General features: G+C 41.0%; 1 protein-coding gene across 18 annotated transcripts in view; it reads right to left on the bottom strand.

Annotated features, from left to right (window-relative positions):
* CHEK2 (checkpoint kinase 2) overlaps positions 1–17,290 on the bottom strand; it is a 34,505-nt gene that overhangs the window by 13,434 nt on the left and 3,781 nt on the right. For 13 of the 18 annotated variants that reach the window (XM_081542792.1, XM_081542802.1, XM_081542794.1 and 10 more), the window contains 5 exons: positions 13,297–13,421; positions 13,031–13,178; positions 10,528–10,618; positions 6,492–6,600; positions 4,644–4,697 (listed from right to left, as the gene is read on the bottom strand). In XM_081542792.1, the coding sequence (XP_081398918.1) occupies positions 4,644–4,697; positions 6,492–6,600; positions 10,528–10,618; positions 13,031–13,178; positions 13,297–13,421 (527 nt within the window). The remainder of the gene's footprint in view (positions 1–4,643; positions 4,698–6,491; positions 6,601–10,527; positions 10,619–13,030; positions 13,179–13,296; positions 13,422–17,290) is intronic. The other 5 variants (XM_081542801.1, XM_081542805.1, XM_081542800.1 and 2 more) reach the window with 1 other exon arrangement.

Genomic DNA, 17,290 nt, shown 5'->3' with positions numbered 1-17,290 from the left:
AACCCTAACTTAGCTGGCTCCTTCGTGAGAACACACAAGAAACTCTCCACCCCACCAAACTGACAAGGGAACAGTCATGCTTCATATTTAATGCTGGCACCAAGGGTGGAAGGCCAGTCTCTTCCCAGCCTTTCTCTTCCCTGCCCCAGAGCACAGGGACTCAAGGACACCTAAGAAACCTGGGAGCCTGCCAAGGAGCACGAGCAAAGGAAGCGGGCCAAGTGGGGAGCCCAGCCACGCTGCCAGACAGCAGAGCTATTCAGCTAAGGCGACTGGCACCACAAGGCAACCCATGAGATAAGATCCTCCGTTTTCCAAGAAAGAGGGCAATTCTAGTTTCAGAACTCAAAAGCGTGTATGTGGGGTGGAGGAGAGAGACACACACACACACACCTGTGGCTGACAGTCTGTGACCTCTGATCAATGCTGGGTGCATTTGCTAAAGAACAAGGGAGAACAGTACCGTACATTTAATGCATATAACATGCCTATTGTTTTTTCTAGTACAAAGGATGGACAGTAAAGCTAGCGCTCAGGGTAGATACAAGAAGTGGTGAGTATCAAGGACATACACTCCTACCCACCAGGGAAAAGGACTGTGGCTATGTCAATCAAGAGGAAGAAAGTGGTAAGATTTTTAGACTGTATTTATTTTTTCATGAAAACCTCGATTTTTATTGGCATATCTATTCACTTTAGATTTTTCAATTTTCGATTAGAAATAGCAAAAACCCACCAGAGTGATTTTCCTGCAAAGCAAATTTCATCCCTTCCATCGCTGATTAAAATATTCCAAGTGATACCTGCCCACAATGAACTGTTGACAGCGGTGAATGGACGCCCCAGCACGATGCATCTTGGAAACACAACGCCAAGTGGAAAGGGCAAGCCTCAAAACACTTTTGAGTATGAGGTAGATTCGACAGTATGACCAGGTTTCTTCGTTCTTAAACTCATGGCAAGTTCAAAGGTGTTCATCTTACCGGTTCACTCTACCATTTACATTCATTACTTTACATGTGTCAAATATTATATAAACTTAAATTATTTTAAGGCAGAAAGGGAGAAGAGTGAGAGGAGGGAAGGAAGGAAGAAAAGAAAATAGAAATCCTTCAGCACCTTGCGGCCTAGAGGCTGCAATCCAACTTCTCGGCAGGGATTACCAAGCCCTTCAAGACTCAGCCTCATCCTGCCCCCACCACAGCCTCATCTCCTTCTGCCCATCCCGGATGTCCTCTTTCTCCTTCTCTCCAGGCCACAAAACTCCCCATCCACCCCAGGCCCTCTCCCCACGTCACATCTTTGCTCACACTACCCTCCAGCCTGGTGATCCAGCCTTCTGGGCATACTTGGCCTCAGGTATCAAGCCCCAGCTCAAAGTCCCCTCGGATTTGTTTTTTTTTTTTTTTTTTTGCCACACCACACTCTGTAGCATGTGGATCTTAGTTCCCCAACCAGGAATCAAACCTGCATCCACTGGATGGCAGATTCTTAACCTCGGGACCACCAGGGAAGTCCCCCCACTTCCACAGTCTGGATCTCCACCTCCTGCAGTGGCACTAATCTGTGTGGCCCCACAAGGAAGCTGACACCCAACACAAGCCTTTCACCAGGTGCTGCACGGGTCAGTCTTATCTTTATCCTCCCAGGACCAACATTCAACAGAGCACGGGGGACACTCACACGCTGTCCACTTTAATACCATCAACATCAATAACAGACACATCCACCCACTGAGGGCGGGTCCTGCGGGCCACGTTTTGGTCACGGATTCTACAGCCACGGGTCAGGCTGACAGCAAACCATTTCCACCTTTCCTTACCTGTGATCACTTGGCTCTGTAGGACCATCTGTTATTGTCACAATAATGGAAACACTAAATGTGCACTGTAGTATTACATTAAGAGGAACAGAAAAGAGAGCTGAGGGACTTTCCTGGTGGTCCAGTGGTTAAGACGTCACGCTTCGGGGGTGAGGGTTTGATCCCTGGTTGGAGAACTAAGATCTTACAAGCCACGTGGCCGAAAATGTAAATAATATAAACCTTTTAGCACTATCTGACTCTAGAACATACACCTATGACATCTTTTTCTTTTGGCCGCTAGGCACACGGGATTTTAGTTCCCTGACCAGAGATCGAACCCTCGTCCCCTGCACAAGCAGCACAGCGTCTTAATCACTGGACCGCCGGGGAAGTCCGTAATAAAATTAAAGGAAAAGCAGAAGAAAAGACACACCCGTGGAAAAGGAACAGGAGGGGAAGGACTGGGAACTGCTTGGTCTGTTTGGCCAGTGCCACTCCGAGAACGGGGCGGGGGCAGCCAGCAGCTGACAGAGCATCAAGAGCCACCACTAGACGGAGCCAGCATGGACTGTCTCCAGTCCCCACCAGCTCTAGGGCCACAGGCTGCAGCTCTCACAGCTGAAGGGTCTCTCAGAAACCAGAGACCACCAATCCAGACCCTCCACTTAGGTCCTACAGGGCAGAGGGTAGGGAATTACAGATGGCTGTCATGCCCCAACTGTGTTCCCTGTGCTGAGAACTTTGTGTGGGTGCTCAGTCGCTCAGTCATGTCTGATTCTTTGTGACCCCATGGACTGTAGCTCACGAGGCTCATCTGCCTGTGGGATTCACCAGGCAAGAATACTGGAGTGGGTTGCCATTTCCCTTCTCCAGGGGATCTTCCCCACGCAGGGATTGAACCTGGCTCTCCAGCATCTCCCGCACTATAGGCAGATTCTTTACCACTGAGCCACCCGGGAAGCCCTGAAAGCTTGAGGAGCACATATTCAAGTCTCATTGACCTTTGAGGTAAGTATCCTATGGTCTCCATGTACAGACAAGGGAGCAGAAGCTCTGCAAAGTGAAATGACCTGCTCAGAACATGGGACGGGAACCCAGGTCTGTCTCCCCACTAGACTAAAGCCATGTAAGAGGAGAGATGGCCAAGTCTATCTGTGCTGACTGCCTGGGGCCTAGAAAACAGGCTGGCACCATAAACATTTGACAATTGATAAATCAGTGCCTGACTCCAAAGGCCAGGGTCTGCTGGACTTTATACTAGGCTCTACTCACTGTTCCCAAACATCCAAATGTACTCATGTGCCCATCTCTACTTCCCAAGGACTCCCAAGTGCCCTTGTAAATTGGCAACAAAAATCTCCAAGGATCTTTTTTAGAGTTTTAAATTCCTCTCCTCTGCAGCAGACATCGGATTTGTATAAATGTTATGTTTGGGGATCTTCTGACATCAGAGAAAATTCTCTGAGGATTCTAAGTGTTTATCTTTGGGGGATGTTTGAAGCAACCCCACCCTGGAAAATTAGAGGGCTCCTCTCTTTAATGAGATTCCAGATCCCATGGAAAAAAGGAGGTAAAGGCAAGGAAGAGGTAGAAGTTGCAAGGCATTAAAAGAAAGCCAAGCAGGAAGTTCGGCCACTCACATTCTCATGGGTCTTCAGATCCACCACAAATTCTAAAGGAACCTACTGAATTATTGTGTCCATGTGATGCTGTTCTTAGTTTCTATTTGTCGTTAGGAAGACATGACCAGGTCAGAGAAGTGAGAAGAAATCTTTTGTAGTTCGGCAGTTAAGAACCAGAATCAGACAATCCAAGGGTCCCCAGCCCATGGGAACTGGACCACACAGCAGGAGCTGAGCAGTGGGCAAAGGAGCAGTTTCACTTGTCCTTACAGCTGCTCCCCATCAATCGAATGACCACCCACTGGTTCTGTATTATGGTGAGCTGTATCATGGTTTCATTATATATCACAATGTAACAATAATAGAAATATAAAGTACACAATAAATGCAATGCACTTGAATCATCCTGAAACCATCCTCCACTCACCCCGGGTCTGGCGAAAAATCGTCTTTCATGAAACCAGTTCCTAGTGCCAAAAAGGCTGAGGACCACTGAGATAACTCTAAGCCAGAAGACTGGCGGTCTTATTTCAAGTTTAACTCCAGTGACCTACCTAGCTCACGACTACATGGGGGCCCACGAATTAATGAAGAAAAACAGAAAGAAGAAAAAGGAAGATGGGAGGAGTCCCACTCATCTAACTTTCTCTTCTCACATCTTTAGACTCTTTCCACTGAGACAAGGTCATGATTGCACAAAAAAGACAGGACCTCTGATACTCAGTGGGGCCAGAGACACCATTCAAACACCCAGGATGTTGCCATACTTATTGGGTACTCTTGGATATATTTGATTTATTCCAACCAAGGTGAATGAATGGAAATCAGCACCACCTAAAGGTACTTAAGAGGTATGAAATTCAGGTATAATTAATGTACCAAAAGAGCACTGTCTCCCCAAATATAATCAGTTGATCAAGTCCCTATAATAGTATTTAGCAGATTTACTATGTCTTTTGGTCTAGAACTAACTCAGTGGAAAAATAACATAATTAATAATAAAAACTTTTTACAGTATTGTCCTTTCAAAATTTTAGGGTAAACTCTTCCCAGCTTAATAGCTAAAACCATGCATGCATGCATGCACACATGTACACACACACAATTAAGGAACCCAGGGTAATACTAGTTTTATGACACTGACGTGCTTTGCACTCTCCCCATTTTTGAGATAAATGAATTTAAGTATGGGTCATTTTTTTTACAGTAGTACTTACATGATTTAGTTTCTTCAAAATTTCTATTTCTGTTTCAACATTGAGTGCTGGATCCTTTAATAAAATAATATTAGAGTTTATTAATGATAATAATAGCCAATATGCAGAAAATGTTTACAGTTAAACTTAATTGAGTAAAGGCTGCCTGAGTTCCAAACTCAGCACTGTTCTTACAGAGAAATCAAGGCTGAATTACACAAAAACTCACCTAAAATCACTTTGCCAAGTGCTTGGTAAATAATAAGCCATTCAGTAGGTGACTAGGCTCTATACCAAGCTCTTTATCTAAAAGGGTCATCTCACGTAAGTCCCATAATCCAAGTGAACTGGGCTCTAAAAGTATTCCCATTTTACAGATGGAACAAGACTCAGAGAAAGGGAGCCACTTGCTGCAGTTCCCACAGCCAGAAACAAATGTGTTCCCACTGGTCATACGTTGACCTGGTAAGCTCTGCTTGTCTCATCAAACTGAGGAATTGTTTACATTTGTAAAAATAATACAACAAGAAAAACCCATAAAGGAGAAGGTATTCAATTAAACTGTGTAAAGAAAACGTAAAGTCACATTTCTCATAATTGAGCAGAGCCAGGTTACAATTTCAAATGTAAGCTGAGATATTTACTGAGACTCTAAATGGAAGAGGAAGCTTCGGGGTAGAAAAGTCGCTCTCCGTTACAATTCCAGAAGAATGACTCGAGTTACTCAACCTCATGGGCTACACCCTCTACAAGCAAAGAGGATATAGAATTACATATTTATGTAAAATGGACTTCAGCGAAGAAAGCCAGATGTTTAATTTTAAAAGCCGGCCTCTTCCTGTAAGCCGGTAAACTCATTACCAAGGCCGGGTGTACTCTGATGATAGAGAGCTCTAAAGAATCTGATAGGATTTGAAAGATGAAATTAAAACGTAAAATTGTGCTCCAAGTCATTAAGAATCTGGTAGGTTATTTTCTTCCCCCCAAAATGGAAAACAAACCCAGAATCACAGGGGAAAGATCTATAACAAAGTGAACACTGAAAGGAAATTCCTCTTGCTATGTGAGAATGGCATTGTCTAGGGACAAAAAAAAAATCGATCTTTAAGGAATGTAAAGCATAATAGCCAGAAACAGCTGGCCACAAAGGAAAACGTGACTAGAAGACACGTTTTATATTACTTTGTAGGGTCATGTGTTGAAAAACCAATACATTTGGCCGCTCCACCAATGCAGTAAGTGTATTACAGGAAACGTAAAAAGTGAATGGTTACCATATAAAGAGACCATATAATTTAATTAAGATCTTTTAAAATCTATAAACACGGAGGTATTCATTGCCACATTATCAGGAAGAACAATCAGAAATTATCTAAATGACCTAAATGATCAAGCAGAGAAATGGATGAATAAAGTCTAATAAAGTTGGTGAAACAGAGACTCAATCATCCCAAAGGATAGAATAGGGAAAAGTTGACGCATTAATGCTTATGCGGAAAAGCAGAATACAAAACTGTATACAATACGATCTCAGCCATCTAGAAACATGAATTCACAGGAACAAAGACTAGAAGGAAAGGGAAAACTGAAAACAGCTGTGGGGTTCCAGCGGCGGGGATACAGCGGGATTTTTTTTTCCCCTAATTTCCTTTCATTTATTGTAAAAACAGTCTTGTGACAACTTGGAAGGAAAAAAAAAAGTTCCTGCTATGTGTACAACCAAAAATTATTATGTACAACCAAATATTTTTGGAACCAAATTATCTATAAGTGTTTAGGTTAGTTCAGTATACCCAAAATTTTCCAAAGTTCTTCTGAGCGGTAAATTCTTTACAACAGGGCCAAGCAGCCACCAACACAGGTACTTACCGCCTCTCTCTCGGAGCCGATAGCAAACTTCCTCTTGCTAATGATCTTTATGGCCACTTTCTTACACGTTCTCCTCTCGAAAGCTAGCTTCACCTCACCACAGGCACCGCTAACAGGGAAAAATGTAGAAAGTGATTGACTGTCACAGTGTTTCTAATCCTAAGACCCACCACTCTTGAACTGGCCTGAGCTATTTCAAGTTAAAGACAGTCCATTGTCTCTGTTTTCAGAAACCTCACCAAGGTAAGATGTCAAGGGCATAAAGGATCAGGGACCATCCAGCAACACTGAGTCAGCTCCAAATTCCACTTTTTGAGCCGAGCGATATAGACTTAAGTCTTACTGTCCCTCCAGATTGTGAAATGCTCAGAAAGACACTAAAAATAAATCAGAGAGAAATGACTTCTCCCAGAGGCCAGAGAAAGATCAAATATACAACCAAGTCCTAGTTTAAAATGAGTACCTGCAACAAGGAATAGTAAACAGCATCTGCAAATAAATTACTTCCACTCATCCATTTCTCTTTCTTATTCTCTATCTTCAAAGGAAGTGCATAAGCAGTTGATGCCATGAATTGCACTGTAAGTAAAATCACTAAGAAACCAACAGTACACCAGGAACCTGCCTGCAGCAAGCTCCTGAAGATTCGCAATTAATTGGGATGTTGATGCTAATACGCAGGACTGCTACCCAGGATGGCACTCAGTACAGTTAATCAAGTATCAAGCCCTCATTACCTCCTGAAGTAGATTTTTATAACCACTGTGGGTTTGGGGATGGGGTGAGGGGGTTGCCGAGACATCTTTTTTTATGTATCATGTATATACATAAAATTTGCCATTGTAATCATTTTAAAGTGTACAATTCAGTGGCATTAAGTACATCCACAACGTTGTACAACCATCATCTCTATTAAGTTCCAGAACTTCCTCAGCAGCACAAATGGAAACCCCATACCCACTCAGTGCTCACTCTCCGTTTTTCCTGCCCCTAGCCCCTGGTAATTTCTATTTCTTTCTGTAAGGATTTGCCTGCTCAGAATATCTCCCATCAGTAGACTCATACAGTATGTGGTCTTTTTTCCGATTTCTTTTACTTAGAATTTTTGAAAGTTTATCCATGCTATATCAGTATGTTCATCAGCATGTTCATCCATGTATGTATCAGTATTTCATTCCTTTTTATAGCTAAATAATAGCCTGTTCTTTGGATACATCACATTTTGTTTATCCATTCTCTTGTTGACGGACACTTAGCTTGTTTCCACCTTTTCACTATTGCGAACAGAGCTGCAATGGCAATTCATGCACAAGTTTTTGTTGAACATCTGTTTTCAGTCTGGGGGGTATATACCTACAAGGGGAACTGCTGGGTCATATGGTAATTCTATGTTTAACTTTTTGAGACAACATCAAACTACTTCCCACAGTGGCTGTGCCATTGTACGTTCCCAGCAGCAGTGCATAGGGTTCTACCTTCTCTGCATCCTCACAGACGCTTGTCATTTTCTGTCTCTTTACTATGGTCACCTTAGTGGGTTTGAAGTAGCATCTCACTGTGCTTTTGATTTACACTTGCCTAACGACTAATGACGCTATCTTCTCAAATGATTTTTGGTCACTTCTATATCTTCTTTTGGAGAAATGTCTATTTAAATATCTTGCCCATTTTTAAATTGGCTTCTCTTTTTGTTGTTGTTGTTGTTCTGGGTACTAGGTCCTTATCAGATATATCACTTGCAAATATTTTCTCATTTCATATGGGTTTCACTCTCCTGACAGTGTCTTCTGACATGCAAAAGTTTTAAAATTTGACAAAGTCTGGTTTTTCTATTTTTTCTCTTGCTGCTTGCATATTTGGTGCCATTTGAGAAACCACTGCCAACTCTATGATCATAAAGAGTCGTCTCCATATTTTTCTTTTACAGTTGTATAGGTAAACCTCTTACAGTTAGGTTTTTGTTTCATTTTGAGTTAATGTTCATATATGGTATGAGATAAAGTTCCATGTAACTGTGATTTTTAAAAATCTGCTCAAAACACTTTCTAATCCCCCTTCTGCTTTGATAACAGTCACCTTTTGCCTGAGAAAACTTCGTTGAGTCTAGCAGAGTATCTATAGTAGTACAACACCCGCTCCTGGGACTACGGGGTGGATGTACACACAAAATTGAGCCAATTAGGGTTTTCTTTGGAATCAAATGCTGATGTTGGGAAAGAAACAATTCTCTATGCTGTAGTTTCTAGAAGAAAGAAAATATGAATGTGAGACTCCTGGAAGGCATTTTTCCTGACACAGAGAGAAAGCAACTCTATGGGAGAACAGCAAAGAATAGCAGAATCAAGAGATGCAGAAAAAGCCCTGGTAACATTTCAATAACCCTCAGACTGAGCCACATAAAGCCAAATAGATAATTAAAACTCAAGAGTGAAATAAAGCCCTAAAGGCCTCCTGGTCCAGTCATACTAGAAGTTAACTGTGCCCTTGTATTCCCCAGTTACAAGAGCCAGTAAATTTCTTTTGTTATCTGGCTCATTTCTGTCCCCTGTTAAAAGCTAGAGAATTTGTGTTGAATCCTCCCTTAGGGAAAAACAAAGAGTCCCAGACATTTCTTTAGGGTTGACACAAATATGGCTGTGAGCTTCCAAGCAGCCAATGCCAAATATGGAAACATAATGAGCTACTGAATTTAATGTTCATAAACTAAAATAGCTCTCTCAGATGATCATAAAGGGTACACTGTGCTTGATTCTCTGTGGCAGGAACATGAGTGATTATCACCTTCTCCTATTTTCTACTTTTGTGTTTCCGAAAATATCAATAAATAGAAAGTCTGTTGGGAGGGGAGGGCCGGGAGGGTGAAGCACATCAGGTGCCATGGTAACGGCGTCCTGAACACCTTCCCTAAGGAAGCGGTTCTTGATGGGCAACCCCCAAAGGGCCCTAAGATCCATTCAGAATGCCCAAAAGTCAGTACTCGCTAGAGAATGACACGAAGACATTATTTGCCTTTTTCTCTCTCATTCTCTCACGAATGTACAGTTTTCCAGAGGCTACATGGTATGCAGTATCACAAAAAAGCAAGTGAAAAAGCAAGTATCAGGCTCCAGCCACCATCTAGTAAACCAGGTATGAAACAGATCTGCAAAAATGTGACACTTTCCCTCTCTTCTCACTAATCTTTTCTAAAATAATTATTTTTCATTAAAAAAACATTATTTATCTTAACATAAGTGACTATTTTTTTAATGAATTAACAAATATTAGTAACACAACGTCTCTATTTTAATTTCTGGGCTTCCCTGGTGGCTCAGCGGTAAAGAATCCGCCTGCCAATGCAGGAGACATGGTTTCGATCCCTGGGTTGGGAAGATCCCCTGAAGAAGGAAATGGCAACCCACTCCAGTATTCTTCCCTGGGAAATCCCATGGACAAAGAAGCCTGGAGGGCTACCGTCCATGGAGTTGCAAAGAGTCGGACATGACTCAGCGACTAAACAACAGCAACAATTTTAATTTCTAACACAATAAATTTCAAGACCTAAGTCACATGAACAAAAGCTCTTTGAGGTCTTCAAGTAATTTTTAGGAGTGTAAGGGGTCCTGAGACCAAAAGGTTTTTGAGAACTTTGCCCTATTCAATGGTCAGCTTCATTTCTCTTCCCAAGATGTCACAATTCTGAAGAATGTAGAAATGCAAAAAATGGTTCTTTATGGAAGGTAATGAAAATGTTCTAAAATTGACTGTAGTAAAGGCTTCACAGTTCTGTGAATATATGAAAAACCATTGAATTGTACACTTTTAAATGGGTGAATTATATGATATAAAAATTATATCTCAATAAAACTTCTTTTAAAAAGAAAAACTGTTCAACTGAAAATTATCAAATAAATCAGTAACATACCTATCACAAATAGGTACCCTAAAATATCTTCTATACATAACAAATGCTGTAAAATCAGGAACAAAAAGCTAACCAGTGACAAACGTCTAGAAAGAAATTAGTGCAAGTTCCATCAGAAAACAAAAAAGTTACCTTCCGAGAGTTTTTGACATGATGTATTCGTTTCTTAATTCCTTAGGATACACTGACTGATCATCTACAGTCAGATCAAAAAATACAAAAACTAAGGGGAAAAATGGCAGAAATAGCTCTCATTAATCCATTTGATAAAGAGAAGATAAATGGTCCTATAACTTAGTAAACATATAGAATATAAGACAATCATGCTTAGTTCCACTTAACATCTAACCCCAAAGAAATCATCAGCTAGGCTAACAGATATCATGAAGCCCTTGAAAAATGATGGCAGCAAGTTTCATTCCCACAATGGAAACACACAGTATCATTCTCACTACACGGCAAGAAACTCATATGTAAATGCTGTGCTTATTCACTGACCTCAGAACAGTTATCGTCTGGGCCCAGAACCAAATGCCAAATAGTTTAAATCTAGAAAATACATTCAAGGCAAGTAAATATCCAGATAAAAATAAAGCCAGAGGTCACCATCACTAATATTATCATCTCTCATTCATTTCTACCTTTATCTAGCTGGTATTTTACAGTGCAAACCATCCTGAACTTACTTGTAAAATTAAATAACACTTTCCCCCCTAAACCTTCTTTATTTCTGTACTATTCAGCCTATATCTCAGAGAAAGAATACCAAAAAAACTGGTCATTTCATAATTTAACCATCCACTGGTCCAAACCTGCAATCAGTTATCAAACACTACAATTCTACAAAATGGTACATTTGCAACAGCCTATAATATCAGGAAAGACTGAAATTTGTTTAGACCCTTGAGTTTCTCAGATTTTAGCTGACAGGTGTTAACCGCCCTGGAGTAACCTAGAGAACCAGTGTCAGGCAGAAATCTGAACCAACTCAGCACGTTTCAATCCAGGCTGGTCCCCAGGAGGCAGACACCTGCCTAATGAATGAGACCTGCTGGCCCCTGAGGATATAACCTCTCTGTGGATATTTATGAACCTAGATGTTATAATGACACCTGAGATCAGTGAATTTGAGGGGCTCTGAGATGTATTTTTCCCATGTTTCAAGGTCTACTTCAAAGGCTGCAAACTCAGTTGCCTACAGAAGCCAGAAGGTCATGGAAACAGGTAAAGCTGGGGTGAGTGTAAGACATAGAGCAGTGAGTGGGGACTTGAACAGAAAAATACATCACCCATCTAAAGGAGGCGGCCTCTACTTAGTACCTGCAGATCCTCGAATTAAGGGACGATAGGCTCAAGTGTGGCCAAATATCCCATCTTTTCAAAGAAATCTGGATTTTCACATTAAAGTGCACACATCAACCAAGGCCTAATAAAATATCAATAGGCCAAATGCGGTCTGCAGAGTACCAGTCTGATCCATTTCAATTGTGGCCAGCTTCAGACCACATAACACCTCTGTTCAAATTAGAAAAGGTGCCCTTTAGAAAGAACAATTATGAAAGGATGGCACACCACTTGTCAAGTAGAGGACAAGCCACATTTCAGTGGCCACGTGCCCCCTCGACTGGGTGCTTTCAAAACAGCAAAAACCTGTGCAGCTGCCCTGACTGTAATTATCAGATAGGAAACAAAATAGAAAACAGAGAAAACTAAGGCAGTCATAAAATGTACACCAGGACGGCCAGATTAGCCATAATCCCGAGATGTTGGTCTGAAGACTGGCTGCAGGAGAACCACTTGGGAAGGATTTTTAACACCCCTGCAACTAGTGGATCAGGCTCTGTGGGACAGTGCCTCTGGAAATCTGTATTTTTAAGGTGTCACCCACACAAACAGATACTATTTCACGTCACTCAACCCTTGAGTTTTGGGAAGATCTGTGAGGTTTTTTCAAATTAAAGAAACAAGAGTATTCCTCTTGTCCAAGGTTTTAAAATCACTGTGAGCTATGTTTAATTCTGTAGGTTGTTTTTTTTATCCCCACTGAATGACAACTGTGCATTTCAGATGTGATATTCATGAAGTTTTAGGAACAGCTGCTTATAAAATGCTATGCAATGGTGATGATAAACATCTTCACTTTCAGAGGATAACCATGTCGTATTTAAGGTGGAAGGTCTAAACTGAGACTCTTACAGGAAAACCCATAGCCTAATGCCGGGCTATATATGAGCTCAATTAATATATACAGAAATTAATGTCTAAAAGGAACAAAGAAAGTATGAGGAAAGGAGAGAAAAAAGTGGGAAGGGAAATGAACTAATGGCCTAAAATAATTCATTGATATCTAAGGTTGATGTGATAAAACTGGATCAATTAATGAATGATAAATTAAGCAATATGATTATTTAAACCATATCACTTTAAACGAAATTAATCAAACCAATCCAACCTTAGAAAATCTGTCTTGATAGAACTTTCCATAATTAAAAAAATGCAGCTAAGATTGAGATGAATCTTGAATGCTATCCTACTTTCTTTATTTACCTAAACCATACTCTGCAAAAGACACAGTGTCATTTTTCCTTTTATACGGGAGGAGAAAGTTCCAGTAACCAGAAGATAATAATATTACCTTTATTACTCCATACTGAAAGTGCAATTTCAGAATTGTTACTCAAAGGAAGGCGTCTTCCTTTCCCTACAAGCTCTCTATTTACAAAGGTTCCATTCCCACTGTGATCTTCTATGTATGCGATGTAAGAGTTTTTAGGACCCATTTCCTAAAATAGAGAACATTTTATTTCAAAGTTTTAATGGTGGGGCGTTCAAGTGGGGAGATAGCTGAGCGTGATGTCTAGAGGACCAGTTTTCCCAAATGTATGGGTATTTGACACCTACTCTGAAGATCCGAAAGTGCTTCTTGCTGTATGTCCGGTATTTATCGGTGCTTTTCAGCAGGGGCTCATCGAAGCAGTATTCACAGTTTCTATCCCTCCCAAACCAGTAGCTGTCGTTAATACAATCTGCAACACAAAAGCACACATCGGAGGGCTGTTGAATTTCATGTCTCAAACACCTTTTAAAACTGCTTATAAACATTGAAACATACATTACCATGAGTAAAATAAGATAGTTAGTGGGAAATAGCTGCACAGCACAGGGAGCTCAACAGGTGCTCTGGGACAATCTAGAGGGGTGAGATGGGGTGGTGGGTATGAGGGAGGTTCAAGAAGGAGGGAACATAGGTATACTTATGGCTGATTCACGTTGTTGTATGGTAGAAACCAATACAACATTGTAACACAATTATCCTCCAATCTAAAAAAAAAAGATTGCTCATAAAATCATGATACAACATGAATGAACTTTGAAAACATTATGCTAAGTGAAAGAAGCCAGACACAGAAGGACAATTATGATTTCACTTATATGAAATATCTAGAATAGGTAAACTCAAAGGCACAGAAAATAGGTTACAAATTAACAGAAGAACTCAATGGGGAATGGACAATCTCTTCAATGAATGGTGCTGGGAAAACTGAATAACCACATGCAGAAGAATGAAACTGGACCCCTATCTTACACCACTCACAAAAAATTAACTTGAAATAGATGAAGGACTTAAACAGAAGTGAAACTGTAAAGCTACAAGAAAACAAATGGTCATTACTATGATGTGATGAAGGTGTTAGCTAAGGCCATTGTGAGGATCATTTTGCAATATATATCGTGTATCAAATTCTATATCTTAAATTCATACAATGTTATATATGTTAATTACATATGTTTCAGTAAAACTAGGGATGGGAAAGGAGAAATTACCAAAGGAAAAAATTTTGGAACTAGATAATGATGATGGTTACACAACACTGTGAAAGTACTAATGCCAATGAATTGTATTTGTTATTGTTGTTTCACTGCTAAGTCATGTCTGACTCTCAGGATTCTATGTCCACGGGATTTCCCAGGCAAGCATACCGGAGTGGGTTGCCATTTCCTTCTCCAGAGGATATTCCCAACCCAGAGATTAAACCTATGTCTTCTGCATTAGCAGGCATCAGATTCTTTACCACTGAGACACCAAGGAAGGAGAAGGCAATGGCACCCCACTCCAGTACTCTTGCCTGGAAAATCCCATGGGTGGAGGAGCCTGGTAGGCTGCAGACCCATGGGGTCGCTAGGAGTTGGACACGACTGAGCGACTTCACTTTCACTTTTCCCTTTCATGCACTGGAGAAGGAAATGGCAACCCACTCCAGTATTCTTGCCTGGAGAATCCCAGGGACGGCGGAGCCTGGTGGGCTGCCGTCTATGGGGTCGCACAGAGTCGGACACGACTGAAGCGACTTAGCAGCACCAAGGAAGCCCAATAAACTGCTTACTTAATGGTTAAAATGGAAAATTTTCATGTTATATATATTTTATCACAATGAAAAGAAGTAAACATTAAAAAGAAAAAAGACTAAGGGGGCTTCCCTAGTGGTCTAGAGGTTGAGAATCTGCTTGCCAATGCAGGGGTCACATCCTTGGTCGGGAGCTTCCCACATGCTATAGATCAACTAAGCCCCGGGTGCCACAACTACTGAGCCAGTGCTCTAGAGCCCGTAAGCCACAGTTACTGAGCCCCCGCACTGCAACTACTAAAGCCTGTATGCCTACAGCCTCTATTCTGCAACAAGGGAAGCCACTGCAATGAGAAGTCCACTCACCCCAACCAAGAGTAGCCCCCTCTAGTCACAACCAGAGAAAGCCTGCATGCAACAATGAAGACCCAGCACAACCAAAATTAAATGAATTAAAAAAAAAGAAAAAGAAATACTAAGGTATATAGTTTTTAAAGTGCAAGATTTATATCCTGAAAACTACAAAACATTGTTGAAAGAAATTAAAGACCTAAATAAATGAAGAATATTGCATGTTCATAGACTGGAAGACTTAACATGGCTACAATGGGAACAGTATCCAAATTGATCTACAGATATAACCCCAGAGGCCTTCTTTGCAGGAAGCGACAAACTTATCCTAAAATTCCTGTGAAAAAGTAAAGAACCGTAGTAGTCAAAACAATCTTGAAAGAAGACAAATCAGAACTCACTCTGGATCTCAAAACTTACTACAAAGCTACAGTAATTGAGACTTTGTGGTGCTGGCATAAGGATGTACACATAGATCAATGGACCGGAAGTCCAGAATTAAACCCTGACATTTATGCTCAAACTGATAAGGACAGAGTAAAGGGATAAAGTAGGTGATTAAATAGTTAATCATGCTAGAGGATTATAAGTAGAAAAAATATGGGAGACCCCTCTAAGTTAATGATTACTCAAGAAAGCAAGTTTGCTTAACCACAAATCCATGTAACAGAAGCACAAGACATCCCCATAAACAATAACACAATATGAGCCCCACACCCTGCCCAGTGAGCTTAGTAAGTTAATGATCCCTGGGACATGCTCTCTGCACACACAAAAACAATTTGTGGACCTAGCCTGACCATGAAGGGACAGGAAAATCCCCCTGCTAAACCTGCAGGAGGAGCTGATGATGGAAGCATGACATCGACTCAAGAAAAACAAAGTCTTCTCTCCCTGCCCACTTTATCATTATAAAGCTACTGCCTAGTAAGTTCTTGGTGCAGCATCTCTCACCCACCCACTGGTAAACCTCAGAAGTGCCCTTTTCTAATAAATCACTTTATCGATCACTTTGCTTCTCACTGAATTCTTTCTGTGCTGAGACATAAAGGACTTTGGCACCAGGAGCTCTTTGGAGCCTCCCTCTCCCCCAAAAGGCCACCAAATGGCTTCAAAATGATCTTTGATAAAGGTATCAAGACCATTCAAGAAGTCTCTTCAAGAAATAGTTCTTGGACAACTGGGCATTGCCATGACAAGGATGAACTTGGACAATATCAAGTACAAAAATCAACTCAGGGATGAGTGTAAGAAAGAGCTAAAACTGTAAATTATTTAAAAGATAGGGTTTGAGTCAATAACTAACAATAAAGTAGCTTCTCTATATTCAGCAATTATTTTATTGTTATTTGGTCGTTAAGTCATGTCCAGCTCTGTGCAACCCCATGGACTGCAGCATGCCAGGCTCCTCTGTCCTCCAGTATCTCCTGGAGTTTGCTTAAATTCATGTCCACTGAGTTGGTGATGCTACCTAACCATCTCATCCTCTGTCACCCCCTTTTCCTACTGCCTTCAATCTTTCCCAGCATCAGGGTCTTTTCCAATGAGCTGGCTCTTGGCATTATATGGTCAAAGTATTGGAGCTTCAGCTTCACCATCAGTGCTTCCTATGAGTATTCAGAGTTGATTTCCTTTAGGATTGACAGTTTGCTCTCCTTGCCGTCCAAGGGACTCTCAAGTCATATATCAAGTTCTCCCTTTTAAAGGAGTTACATCCCACTTCACTCTTAACTCAACACTTCTGTGTCCCACTCACCATACATCAGCCCTAAGCCTATCTTAAAAATATGGCTTAAATGAGTAAAAAGTAGCTTCAAATGTTTACTTCTAAATTTAAAGTTATACATATGAATATTGTGATATTATTTCTCCATTTTTTACTGTTTTTCCAAGTCACCAAGTTGCACATGATATAAAAGGGAAGGTGAGTGACAAGGTACAAAATGGTACATTAGTCATTCATTTCCTTATATTATTACTCTCTATTCCATTAACATCAAGTTCATTTTTTTTAATGAAGTGTATTGTGCATGTTTCAGTCGCTCAGTTGTGTCTGACTTTGCAACCCACTGGACTGTAGCCCTCCAGGCTCCTCTGTCCATGGGATTTTTCAGGCAAGAATATTGGAGTGGGTCACCTCTTCTTTCTCCAGGGGATCTTTCTGCCCCAGGGATAGAACCCGTGTTTCCTGTGTCTCC

The sequence above is a fragment of the Giraffa tippelskirchi genome, chromosome 11 (genome assembly GCF_054371585.1).
Source record: "Giraffa tippelskirchi isolate mGirTip1 chromosome 11, T2T-mGirTip1v1.2.pri, whole genome shotgun sequence".
Lineage (NCBI taxonomy): Eukaryota > Metazoa > Chordata > Mammalia > Artiodactyla > Giraffidae > Giraffa > Giraffa tippelskirchi.
This window is presented reverse-complemented; position numbering and strand designations above follow the sequence as displayed.